Source organism: Pleurodeles waltl, chromosome 7, assembly GCF_031143425.1.
Source record: "Pleurodeles waltl isolate 20211129_DDA chromosome 7, aPleWal1.hap1.20221129, whole genome shotgun sequence".
NCBI lineage: Eukaryota > Metazoa > Chordata > Amphibia > Caudata > Salamandridae > Pleurodeles > Pleurodeles waltl.
In genome coordinates this window covers 1,267,691,135-1,267,705,376 of record NC_090446.1, presented here as the reverse complement: position 1 = coordinate 1,267,705,376, position 14,242 = coordinate 1,267,691,135, and the positions used below count along the sequence as shown (strand labels likewise).

The 14,242-nt window shown below is 43.6% G+C and overlaps 1 protein-coding gene across 6 annotated transcripts in view; it reads left to right on the top strand.

Annotated features, from left to right (window-relative positions):
* The window catches only part of LOC138246155 (zinc finger protein 514-like), a 105,340-nt gene that overhangs the window by 60,741 nt on the left and 30,357 nt on the right, over window positions 1-14,242 (top strand). For 4 of the 6 annotated variants that reach the window (XM_069200442.1, XM_069200440.1, XM_069200438.1 and 1 more), the window contains one exon: window positions 13,326-13,439. In XM_069200442.1, the coding sequence (XP_069056543.1) occupies window positions 13,326-13,439 (114 nt within the window). Of the gene's footprint in view, window positions 1-8,587; window positions 8,625-13,325; window positions 13,440-14,242 lie in introns of all 6 variants that reach the window. The other 2 variants (XR_011194233.1, XR_011194232.1) reach the window with 1 other exon arrangement.

The window sequence follows — 14,242 nt, the reverse complement described above, 5'->3', positions numbered from 1 at the left end:
ACTGTAGCAGAGGCTGATGCAGATGTAGCACTGGAACAAAGCATGATAGCTCATACATATACTAGAGACAATTCTGACAGAATTCTGTAGTGGCGACAGGCCATACATAGCCTGTGATAGACAACAGTATCAGACAATAGACAGATCAAATAGCAAAACTCTGGGTCACAGTGTTTTAGGGACAGACTCTACATTGACCTGTCTGACTCACTGAAATATAGCAGAGGCAGACATCAGAGAGACTGCTCTGGAACACAACAGTGTAGGGAGATAAATGCAAGAGAAACCTCCACGGTGCAGAACTACCTTGCAGAGAATGACGCTAGAGAAACGGAGTTGAAGAAAAATACCATACCATGGGGACACACATCTGCCAAGTCCCTGCGACTAAAAATCCAAGACACCTCAAAAGAATTCTCAATCAAAGTATTACACAGGCTTTCCAACTAACTCGGGCTCTCAGTGTGTTACACAGGCTTTCCAGCTAACTCAGGCTCTCAGTGTGTTACAAAGCCAGACCAGGGTGGGTTTTATGTTTTTAAAGTACATCTCACCACACAATTCCTCACCACACAATTCAACACCACACAACATATTTACATTCCACATAATACCACTCTATGCAACATGATTCAACTCCCCACAACTACACTTACCCTAATACAAGATAAATACACCCCACATAAACCACTCTGCCACATATCAACAATCCACAAAAGTACACTGAAGACCATGCCACTTAATTCCAACCAGCGTAATTTCACTTAACGCCACACAGTTCCACACAATTCAACACCACACAATTCTATTCCACACCACATAATTCAAAAACAAACCACATATTTCGATTCAGCAACACAATTACACAACACACCACATACATCCAAACCACACCACAAAATTCCACATCAAGTCACAAAGTTCAACACTACACCACATAATTAAAACTCACTACATACCATTCCACAACACAAAATACCAATCCACACAATCGCCCTCCACACTCAATGCCACATAATTACTATCCACATCATTCCACTGCACACTATGCCACATAATTCCACTACACAAAACCACACTATTCCACGCTGCACAGTACTATGTAGTCACACACAAAATGTTATAGTGCTGCTTGTTTGTTAATATTTTTACTCCTAGCCTTCCCCCCAGCATTTCTGTTAGTCATCTAGCAACTCTGATGGTGGGTCGGCGAGAGTGGTTTTCTATTCTAATTAACACAGCAGATTTAAATTATAATGCTAAATGGCAATATTTTCATTTTTACGCTACAGATAGAGGAAGAAGGTTACTTTAGTTATATGCAAAGTCACTGGACTTATGTGGTAAAGAAGACCAAATTATATGGCAGGGTTGACCACTTTATGTGGCAATAAAAGTCCAGTTATGAATTTACAATGCCAGTAGCTGTAACTCAAGAAAATGCTAGGCTTATTGCATTGCAAATGCTTGTTTTCATTCCTATTGTATTGCAAATGCTTGTTTTACTGTGCACATCAACTACTAGAAGGTTACGTTATTTTCTTTATCTGTTTTTAACATTTTATGCAACTTCATAATATTTATAGTTTACCACCTAACTTTCTTCCATCAAACTGATCAGTAGTTTACATTCCCCCTTTTTCTTGGTGCCTTCATTAAGATAGTTTACTTGGAAAAGACAGTGTGGGAAGCATCCTCAAATTGTTGAGTACTGGTTGCATATGATGAATAACGTTTTGAAGAACAAAGTGTTCTCTTCCAGGATCTCCTCATCAGTAGTAAAAAGCATTGAATAGTTCCGCCCACGTGCAGAGACCCAGGGGCGCTTCTTTATTATATTATATATATATATATATATATAAATATATATATGTGTATATATGTATGTATGTTTGTGGATGTGTGTGTGTATATATATATCTATATATATATTTATAAATATATGTATACATATACAATCTGCATCCTATAGAAAGATAACAAAATGGGCAGATTACATTTACTTTTACTTTTTAACATATATAAATCAATACAATTCATGTTAATAATAAACTGACCATAGGAGGCCTTCCACTAATCTTCATTTAAAAGAAAAAAGGAAAGGGAGTATGAGACATTGTTAACTAGTAGGCTGTAATTAAAAGAGAAAACAAACAACTGACACTGTGTCGTTAAGAACCTCACAGAACCCCTGTATCCCTGTATCCCATCATCCCCCCACATGTGACAGTTAGGTCAGTTCATTTTTCCAGCTCCTATGTGCTCTCCTTTCTTGACACATATTGCCAGAAAAATCTTTCGAACTTGTTTTCAGAATAGTCTATTTTGGTAATTGCCAGTACCTGCCGTAACCGTTTTTTTCTGACTCAAAATATTTTTTTTCTGGCAAAATATGCCTTCGGTTTTTGTGAAATGTCCTTCCTGTGGGAAGAGGAAGGCTCAGATGGACCCTCATCCAGTCTGCATTGTCTGCCTGCCAGTCACAACGTGCTGACACCTGTACTCACTGCCAGAAGTTGTCCAGGTGCACCCTCAGAGACAAGGAGAAGATCAGCCTTCGTGGGCTCCAGGAGAGGTGATCAGCTGGATCATCGAGAGGACTTGGGGGAACACCAGTCTTCCACCAAAGGACCCTCCTCTCATCCAAAAAAACCCACCAGATCTTGTGAAAATCACCACAAAACAAGGTCCCGGTTGACATTGAGAGGTATGACATTGAGGAAAATACTATTATGTTTGAGGTCGAAGACACTGTCGGAGGTGGGGTTTGCTCATAGCTCGATTTCAGAACACAGCCGGCGCTCGACGTTGAGTCGCATGGCCATCAAGAAGGCACAATCAGCTGACATCGAGACAAGTATCAGCGTCGAAACAGCTGCCCAGGCCAGCGTGACTCAGATGACAGTCATGGACGCCAAAGACTCACATCACGACGTCAAGGCACACAGGCCCGCCGAGACAACGTGTGACATTCTTCAACATCAAAGCCAAAATCGAGGTTGAAACGATTAAGTACTCTGCATGACATTGAAGGAAAATCATGTTGACGTCAACGGATAAAAATGTTGCGGGAAGTACTCATTGGACATCCCCAGAGCTACAGTGTGTCACAGTGGACTTGGTGAAATCTGGACCATGATCACCTACTAGATCCAGGTCGAACTCACCTGTCAATGTCTCCAGGGTGGTTGGAAAATGTAAGAAAAAGGCCAGTGTATGCAACATCAGACTCTGAGTATTCTCAAACATGCCTGCCTTTCAGGCCTCATACATTATTTCCCCATAGAACACCTTCTCCAAGGTTTTCTGCTGGCACTCCATCAGTGCCTCCTACAGTTTCAAGAGCCACACCATGTAGGAGTTTGTAACCATCTTCTCTGAGGTCAAGAAGTCCTATCCGTCATCGTTCTAGATCTTGAACACAGTCTAGAACCAGGTGAAGGTCTAGATGTTCCAGAAGGTCTCATACTGTGTAATCCAGGCACAGAAGATGATCAGTCTTGGCCCACAACATCCTGGTCCTCGGTGAGAGAATTTTTCTTGAACTCTGTTGGATACATCTCCAGCAAGAGTGCCACCGGTGGATGATTTCTTGACCTTCCAATGATTTCTTGGCCAGAGATGCAACAAAACTGAATCTGGACATTTTCAACCATGACAACGTCTTCTTCTGTGATCTTTGAAACCCTGCACCACAAACGGCCCCACAACCACTCTTGCTTTAGCGCCTGGATGCCTAGAGCTAGTTTTAACACTAGTATCTTTGAGATCCACACCATCACGGATCCTGAAAAAATACTATTCTCTTCATCAGGATCCACTGTTCCTCAGAGCTGACCTTCCTCTGGATTGTAGTGGTGGTCACACAGAAGCCGCATTCTGCAGCTTCTTCCTCTTTTTTGGTTCCACCAGACAAAGAGAGCAAGCAGATGGATGATTTGGGGGAAAAAGATGTGTGGAACAACAGCAACTTACAAGAAGGTGACTAGTTCCTCGGCTCTGCTTGGTCGATACAACAGATCCCTCAGAGATTTGTTTGCCAGGTTCGCAGAAAAACTGCTTAAAGAGGATAGGCAGGATTTCTAAGAGATACTTAATGAGGGTGGCCTGATATCCAGTCAGATTATCAGCGCAGCTGCAGATTTGTCGGATTTAGCAACGCATGGTTATGCACACAGCATCTGTGCAAGGAGATCATCTTGGCTGCACCTTACAGAACTGGAGCCTGAGGCACAACACCATATCACAAACCTGCCATTATTGGGTGACATTCTTTTTGGTATCTATGCAGATGAATAGATGTCAGCATGAAAACAGAGCTGGGCATGCTAAAGGCTGTGGGCCTTGAAAAGAAGAAAGTAATCCACAGAGGATACAGACTCTACGACAAGAGGTATTTTCAACAGTGTTTAAAAACCTCATTGGCAGCAACATCAGCAGCAGGGAATGTCATACCTCTCCCCAGCCCTCCGTAGACCCTATAGAGGGAGAGGTGCACAACAGCAGAATGCAGCGGCAGGAAATCTTATGGCAGAGCAGTGAATCGTTACTTTTCTCTTCACTGTCACCTGCTCCGGTGGGGGGGAAGTATTGTCAATCACTGTGAAGAGTGGAAGTCAATTACAGAAGACAGATAGGTCTTAAATATTGTACACAATGACTATTCTCTTTGCTTCAAGTCCCCTCCTCTTGCTGTTCCATCAGCAAAAACATGCTGATACCATCTAGACCTCTTGCAGTCGGAAGTCACCACCTTATGCAAAAAGAGGCAATAGAGAAAGTCTGGTTTCATCAAAGGGAACTGGAAATCTTTTCAGACCCATACTAAACCTCTGAGTACCCAACAAGTACATATGCCAAGAGAAGTTCAGATTGCTGGCTCTGCACTAAATCTAACCACTCTTGCAGCAAGGGGACTGGATGTGTGCAATAGACCTTCAAGATGGATATTTTCATATCCTGAGTACTCTCATCCTGCATCAGATCAGCCCCACAAACATTTTCAAAATGTAAGACATGATCACAACATTCTTAAGGAAATGGAGGACTGAGAAAGAGCTCCTCTCCATCACAGACATGGGAGCATTATCACATCTGTGTCGAGGCACTCGCAAGTCTGGGTCTTTGGATCAGTTTCCAAAAATCTACAACTCGCCCAGTCGAGAAACTGCACTACCTAGGGGCCACACTGGATACACAGTCTGCAAGAGTGTATCCTTCGAAGGAGAGACTATAGTCCATCACTCTGAATTGTCAGAATATTCTGTAAGTTCATCATCTGTGACGCAGATAGCGTCTCTTCTGTAGTCAGTGACTTCTTGCATATTCATACTGCTGAATGCAAAGTTGCACTTGAGGCCCCTGCAGCAATGCTTGGAAGACCAGTGGAATCAGGTTTCCAACCGCTGGGAGGACAAGCTGACATTTTTGCAGGCTGCACACCATTCTCTCCCATGTTCGTCTCAGTGGAACAGTCTAACGGTGGGGGTGCCATTTTATCAGGACCCACCCAGTCAAACCCTGATCATAGACACCTCTCTCTAGGAATCGGAAGCTCACATGGGCTCTCTTCCAATTCAGGGCATGTAGTCTGAAAAGGAAAAAACTTACCACATCAGCAATTGAGAGCAGTTCACCTTGATGTGCAGTCTTTCTTCCCCAAAACCAATTGCATCCTGGTCCAGACCGACAACACAACAACTAGGCATTACCCGAACACACAGGGAGGAACTCGCTCTCGTCCTCTGTCTCTCGAGGCTCAGACCCTTTGGAAATGGCTACTGGCCAGAAACTTAACAATACTTGTCATTCATCTGCTGAGCATTCAAAACATGCAAGCGGACTCTCAGTTGAAACTTCCGAGACATTCACAAATGGACTCTTAATGACGAGGTGTTGCAAGACATTTTTCAGGAATGGGGGTATCCTCAAATAGACCTGTTTGCTAACAACAGAAAATGCCACATTTGACAAACCAGGGTCGAAGGGGGATGCCCTTTTGACAAGTTGGTCATGGAAATTTCTCTACACATTTGTACCAATTTCTCTCATTAAGAAGTGTTTCTCCAGTTATACCAATCCCAAAGCAGAATGATACTGATAGCACGAGAGTGGCTTCACCAGTGGTGGGTCACAGACCTTCTACATCGGTCAGAGAGATCTCGTAAGAGGCTGCCCTGCCGACAGGATCTCCTGTTCAAGTCCGGGGGATAGATACTGCATCCCAATCTCTCATCCCTGAACCTGACAGCATGGCTCCTGAATTCCTCCAGTGTGGACACTTAGGGCTTCCCAAGGAGTGTAGGGACATTCTCAGGGAGGGTAAGAGAACTTCCACTAGAAGCTTATATGTTTTGCTATGGAAAAGGTTTTATGTATGTTGTACGGAGAATAATCACAATTCAATCCACATCATGCCAAGAAAGTGTAGTCATCCAGTATCTGCCACACTTATCTAAATCAGGGCTCCAGTTTTCCTCAATTAGAATACACCTTGCAGCCATTACGGCATATAGGCAGTCTTCCTCACAAACACGTTTTTTCAGGATTCCAGTGATGTAGGATTTTCTCAAAGGGCTTAAAAATGTGTCCCTCCAGTTAGCAATTCCTCTCCTTAACTTAATATTGTCCTTTCCAAATTGATGAGCCCTCCATTTGACCCCATATATAAAGCCTATTTGCAACATCTCACATGGAAAGCAGCTTTTCTGGTTTCCATCACTTCAGCATGTAGGTAAGTGAAATTCAAGCCCTGTGTTCGGAGACACCATAAACTGTTTTTTCACTCCAGTAGAGTGGTGATGAGACCTCGTCCCATTTTTCTCCTAAAGGTCGTCTCAGAGTTTCACATCAATCAGACTATCTCTTTACATACTTTCTTTCCCAACCCCTCACGCCCAGCTGAAAGGTCACTACATTCACTGAGTAATAGGAGAGATTTAAAATTCCACTTGGTCAAGACCAAGAGCATCAGGAAGTCTGATCACCTGTTTGTTAATTATGGTCCAGTGAGAACAGGTTTAGCATCATCTAAGCAATCTATTTTAAGATGGATTGTTTCCTGTATTATACTCATTCCAGTTAGCTAAAAAGTCCTTACCAGCAAGACATAAGCACATTCTACTAGGGGGAAAACTACTACTGCAGCTCTGTTAAGAAATGTACCTATTTCTGAAATTTTTAAATCTGCTACATGGACATCTCCACATACCTTTACTAGACATTACTGCTTAGATTCAGATACTAAAGCAGACACTCCCTTAGGACAGGCTTCTTTGAGAAATCTTTTTGGTTAACTGTTGGATCCGTTCTTTGTTTCTAATTCTGCCCTTTGTGGGATGGGCTTGCTATTCTATTCAGTGCTTGTGACTATTGATGAGGATCCCCTGGAAGAGAAGGATACATTGCTTACCTGTAATCCTAGTTTTCTTACAGGGAAATCCTCATCAAAGTCTTAAGCAACCCACCCAACTCCCCGGATGGAAGCTATTGCAGCTCTCAACAAGTTCTGTATGCAGGATTCCTTAGTTTTCAGAAAAAAGGCCTGGCCTAACTGTCATCTGTGGGGCATGATGGGATACATGGGGTTCTGTGAGATTCTTAAGGACACAGTGCCAGTTTTATGTTTACTTTTTTTAATGGCAGCATATTAGTAAATATGGGTCACAGACCTACATCGGTCAGAGAGATCTCATTCCTTTTTCTTTTAAATAAAGGTTCATGGAAGGCTTCCTCTGGTAATTTTTAGGTTGAGCGTAAGCTTACGACCTCTTGTATACTTCTGTGGCCTTCCAGCTATTACATTTGTTAGTTTAGGTGTCATTTAAAAATCCTTGCTCGCTAGTGGTCAGTCATGCCTCTTTGTCCCTCCCTCCCAACTACTGTATAATTAGGCTTGGTCCTGTTTATTTGGTCTGCAGGGGACTTTTTTACATGGTTTCCTGCTCGTGTCTAGGGAAGCTTCCCTTTTCATTTGAAGAGCATTCTTGTTTGGAGCTTAGCTGTAAACAACACTATAAATCAGGTCGTTATCTTGGTCACATTTGGTCTTTGTGGGCAGCGAGGGTGGAGGATTTCTTGTTTTTTTTGTCTGTCCCCTTGGCACTCCATGGCGCTTTAAATTCTCATACGGCGCTAACTCCATCGGGTATTGGATTGCCCTTGCATGAGCACCAGTTACATCATATTATTTCCTCTGTCTCCTCCACTTTGCGCTCCATGGTGGTGGGAGAGCAGAAATGCCCCGGTTTGTTATTTTTAATTCAGTTTCTCCCCTAGAGTTGTGCCGAGAGAGGTCAGGGCTTTAGCTCCTGCCGAACAACCGTTTCCCAAGCAACCCTATATCCTGACAAGAGACCTCGCGGCCTCACGGTGCAGGCTAAAGACGAGTGAGTGGCAGCTGGGCAGCCCTGTCTTCCACTACCACCGAGGGAGGCTGCTGTGCCACACAGCATTCAGGTACTGTGCTCTGGGGCCATGCGCCACCCTTTCATTGGTGGCAAATATTTTACTTGTTTTATCCTCTGGCAACATGAATTCCCAAGCACATTTTGTCCAAATCTCAATGCCTTTTCTCTTCTGTGCGCAGGTGCAGGGGAGCACTGCCGGGCCCCACCACCGCCCAGGTGAGAATCGGTTTTGTTTATTTCCAAACACTTCTGCATTGCTCCACTAAAACTTTCCACATATGTATTTTGTCTATTTTTGTGCTGCATCGAGTGCCTGTAATGGTCTATCTAGAGCAGTTCACAGCGCTATGAAGATCCATTAAATGTTAATATAAACATGCCTAGGGTCACAGTGCTTGATTTCTAAAAGTAGAAGTGCCAGGGCAAACATTTTACACAGGTGCCCGCGGCCGGCTCATTCCAGAGTCAGGGTCGCCGAATTCCCCTGTCGTTCTCTCGTGACGGCCCAAGTAGTTCTTGGTACAATGTGAACTGGGAAAGAAATTGGGAGTGAACAGTTTCCCACAAAAGTTCTAAACTTACCAGTTGCTCTGACTGGGCCCTTTGTGGGCTTAGCACTGGCTGCCAGGATCTAAATATGACTTCTAGCTGCTGATCTGCACCTGGCAGGTCCGAGACAGCCTGTCATGCTTTTGAAGTTGATAAAGCAATCACCCTTGGGTTGTAGTAGCACCGATCACTTAATACTCAAGAGGACAATTTATTTTGATTTTCGCGCTTTATTTACGCGACCAGAGTGGTTTATAAACTGATGATAGCGACCAAGGCAGTAGTTCCAATCTTGGCTTCATCACATGCCTCCAAAAATGTCATTGTGGCCAAATCACTTTATTGCCATGCACCTCATATTTTAAATACGTTAAAAAAACACACAACAGTTGACTTTGCCCTCCAGTACAATTCGAAGGGTTTATATCATTCTATTCTAGTCTAAATATCAGCATACAACAATATTGTCTCTAGTACACTGTCAGTAGCACAGTGGTAAATACATACTAACTACAGATTTACTATTCTTAACTCCACACCTAAGTCTCTTCATGCATGATGGCAGTAAACATAATGGATGTAACATTTTTGAAGGTCAATATTTCATTTACAATCCAGAGATATAATCCCGACCCAAAGGCATATTTCACACCTCCTGCTCATCACATCCTGGTTTCTGTAATTCAGTCTCGCCCTGGCCCTGTTAACCCATGTCCGCTGCAGGGTACCCCATGTTTGAGATGCTCCAGCTACAATAAAAATGCTCACCTTAAAGTATCCCACTATTTCCAGGTGCTTTATCTGCGCCTTATAAAATATTGCACATTTATGTGGCTTGCAATCATGCAGCATAAACAGGAGCCCTTTGCTTTGTAAGTCTGTGCCCAGACCGCTGTGGACTTCAGTGCCTTCTCCCACAGGCAGGGCCCTGGCAGCAGATAGAAATGCTTTGAAATCTTGTGATTACATATGCTATTATTATTTTTTTCAAAAGTTCCCCCCTTCTCCACATCACCTGGCAGCACCATTGGTCTGCATTACACATAAGACCAGATCTATCAGTCCAGCCTGCCCTGGCACAGACCCATTCACCACAGACCACAGGGTGGGTATGGAAGGACAGACTTTAACCACGCTCTCCCATGCCCTGTAGTTGTCTTCTAAAAATGGGTCTGCTTGTAGATGATAAATAGTGCCGCCACATCAAGGCGCTTTCTGGAGAGACGTCCTGGGGCACCCAGACGGGCTGGCCTATCCAGCATCTGGGAGCTGTTCCTTGTGAGGCAGTGAGACTGACTTTACCCCAGGCCTAACAGACTTCAAAACACAAGCCTGACAGGTGACACCCACGCCATGCACAGTTTTCTGCTAAATAATTTTACTGCAAATGTTACATTGATATTATCAGTGATGTTATCAAAGATGTCATGAGTGATGTATTATATGGGGTAATTAGCAGTGCATGGTAAGGGCGCGAGTTATAGTTACTTGAGATAACTCTAACTATAACTGATGAATGTATATGGTTTGGTATGTTTAACTATACCTTCTCTGTTATCTTTGTGTTTTTTTTTTTTTTGCAGCCATGTTCTCTTTAACAACCCAACCCCACATGACCCCCCCTCTCCCCAGGCCAACTTCGCCCCTGGGGATCCCATCCCCGGGGGCCTAGCCTAAATTTGACTTTCTAGGGGGAGAGGGGTTGCATGGCCCCCCTCCCCAGGCCGATCTCGGCCCGGGAACCCCATCCCCCAAAGCCTGGCCTAAATATTTTCTTTCAGGAGGGGACCTGTGCACCCCCTCCCCAGGCCGATTTTGGCCGGAATTACCCGATTCCCTGGGGCGTGGCCTAATTATTTATATTTTTTTTCATGGAGGGGGTGGAGCAGCCCCCTTCCCCAGGCCGATATCGGTCCCAGGGCCTGCATCTCTCTGGGCCCGGCCATGTGATCTGGGTGCCCCCCAGGCCACTCAGTCACCTGACGACTGTCCTGTTGGCTCGCTGCCTCCCTCAGGAGCCAGCATTGCTTTCACAGCACCCTTTCTGTGAGAGCTGTTTACTCAGTCTCCCTGACGGCATCTCCAGGGGCAAGGAGACTGAGGAAACCTCCGTTCACAGAGACGGAGAACTGGTTGACTGCTCTCCCTCGCTGCGATCAAGAGTGTTTGCTGTGACTTGGCAGCAGCTGTCAAAGATGCTGCCAAGCCATAGCAAACAGCAATGTTCCAGGGATGGATACCCCAGGACATAGCAGGAGCCGGCCCTGGGGGGTGGTGGTCCCCAGGGCCAATGTTTGCCCCCTCTAGAAAAGAGTCCCAGAGACATGGTGGTCCCCGGGGCTGCGGGGGCCTGAAACTGACTTCCTTTCTATTTTTTAAATATTTGTCCTATGGAGGAGGTGGTCCTTGGGGCTGTGGGGGAGCCACATGGCCCGCCCGCTTAGAATTCCATTGAAATCCTGGGGAGATGGTGGTCCCCGGGGCTGCGGGAGGCCTATAGCCCCCCCACATAGAATTACATTGAAGCCATGTGAAGGTGGTGGTCCCCGGGTCTGCAGGGAGGATGGGAGGCAAACGTCACCCACTTAGAATTACATTGAAGCCCCAGGGAGATGGTGGTCCCTGGGGCTGTGGGGTGGGGGTGTGGGGAGGGGGTAGGAGGGGAACTCATATAATTACATAGAAGCCCCGGGGACGTGGCCACATTAGATTTGTTTTTAGCCCCAGAGAGGTGGTGGTTCCTGGGGCTGCGGGGGGCTGCATGCCCCCTCCCCCCACGCACAGAATTACATTGAAGCCCTGGGGAGGTGGTGGTCCCCAGGGCTCCGGGGGGCTGGGCCCCGCCTCACAAATATCAATGTCCTCGGGACTTGTTCTATCTGGGGGGCTTAGGTATTTAGCGCAGGAACCTGTGCTTGTGGTTTTTTTTTTTTTCTTTTGCCACAGGTTTGCGAGCCCGTCGCGAATTTACAGCAAACAATGAACAATGTTGATATTTTTTTTAAAGTGCTTTTTAACCCTGGGGGGTGGGTCCCTCTAGATCCCCACCACCAGAGCTAAGGGTTAGGGTGTCTGTACCCTGCCCCTTTACGTTTTTGGTTTTTTAAAAAACTTTTTTTCCTGGAACTCCAAGTCCCAAGATGACTGGCAACACCGTCCCCTTTTTCTCAGCCCCTGCTTGACGGATCACCCCAAAACTTTCCAGACAGATGCTGAAGTAAGTGTCGTATTTTATTTGACAATTTCGTGAAGCTTCAGCAAACCGTGCCAACGTTATTACCAAAACAAAAGAACTATTTTTCTATAGAAACAAGGTCCTAGCTATAACTACCTAGTGGCGATCGCCACTTGGTAATATATAATATATATAGTATATGTTAAGTACTATATACAGTGTGTGTGCGTGTGTGTGTGTGTGTGTGAATATATAGGGCATACATTATGCCACAAAACAAACCGGTGCTTACTCCTGAAGCGTTCTGGGCTTTCATAGCCCTTGTTAACAGGTAATTAATAGGCAAGCCTGGAATTCTGTGGGAGACTCCTCCTTGCATCAATATCATCATTATTGCCTTTTAATGAGCTGCCAAATAGAAATGGACTCCTCATTACAATGCATGCTCGACAACGTAGTTCTGCATAGTCAATTCTTGCCTCCCAATAGGCTTGTAGTGCCGCTTTGTTTCCTCAATATTCCTTGCCAAACCTGAGTGTGTGTGTGTGTGTGTGTGTGTGTGTGTGTGTGTGTGTGTGTGTGTGTGTATATATATATATATATATATATATATATATATATATATATATATATGAGAGAAGTGCTCTGCATGTGGGCGGAACTATTTAGTGCTTTGATGAGGATTCCCCTGGAAGAGAACTAGGATTACAGATAAGCAATTTAGCCTTTTTTGTATTCAATTTAGTACAGCAACTTTCTACATTTGTTCCTGTCAGTCTTTAAATTCATGTCGGTTTTCCGGTGTCATTTATGAATTGAATGTTATGCTATGTCACTTCATTGGATGACATGTTGAAAATGTACCTGTGAATGAAATTTAGAACACACTGTAAGAAAACAGGGCTGATTGCAGAGGCCCCCTAACTTTTTTGCTTCCATACTGTTTGTGATTTTTAAATGCTTTACACACTTCTCTCCTAAGTTAAGTCTTGTCGGTCGTTGCCAAGCTACCAAAGGTTGAGCTGGGTTTAATTTATTGAGACCTAACTGGACCTAAGTGGGGGTTAGTGGCCTATTGGTAGGTGTAGTTACTTACCTGCCCTTACCAATAATCTACTTTCCAAACACACACATTATATAAAAATTAAATCTTGTTGAACTTAATCATTTTTTTGTGTTTTTCGTTTTTGCAGCAGACAATCTGCACCACGTTCCAGATGTGTCAGTCCAGATTGCCCATGAAATGTCTAATTGCCAGAGTCTCCACAGGTCCAATGGGGCATTAGCCACTAAGAATGCTTTAACAAGTGAGTACAAACTTCTCAGACGGTTAGTGCATCAATTGCAATTACTCCTATAGTAAACAGTGTGACTGCTGTTTAACAATAGGCAACAGTCCTAGGTTCATAAAACGAAGCTAAAGGTTTGCCAAAAGCCTCAATAAAGCTACTTGGTATTGCCAGGCCTGACACTCCCACCTTTAGCTAGTTGCCATGCTTTCTATTCCCTCTCCAACCTGCTCAACAGGATAGAAAATATTGGACTTTAGTGGTTCAGATTGACTATTTCTGCTCCAGTCTAAGCAACAGTATGGAAAGAGTTGGCCTTTGAGGAGGGCTTAATAGGGAAAATGTTGCACTAAACATATAATAATTAGAATTTTGTTTTAAACAAATCACATTAACAATTATGAATACTTGTAAACATGTTTTAAAAGCTATTTCTGTAACAACCAAAAACTCTAAAAACAAATTATTTATTCCAAAAAAATAGCAATTTAAAAAGTATTCACCAATTAAACACTAAAAAAGTTACAGTAAAAACCTTTCTCCATACTACCCTACAGTCCCAGCTACCCAAGAAATAGAATTGACATGATTCTAAAAAAATAAATTGCAACAAAAAAAACAAATACATACATTTAACCAGTTAAATAGTTTACATAATAATGTAATCATCCAATTAAAGTAAAAACATAATTTTAAAAACATTCAGGATATGGTAAATTAAAAACTGTCATAATTAATGCAAACAATTGAAAATAATTAAATTATTTTTAATAATTAAAAAATATAACAGTTAAAGTACATAATTATTAATCTAATTAACC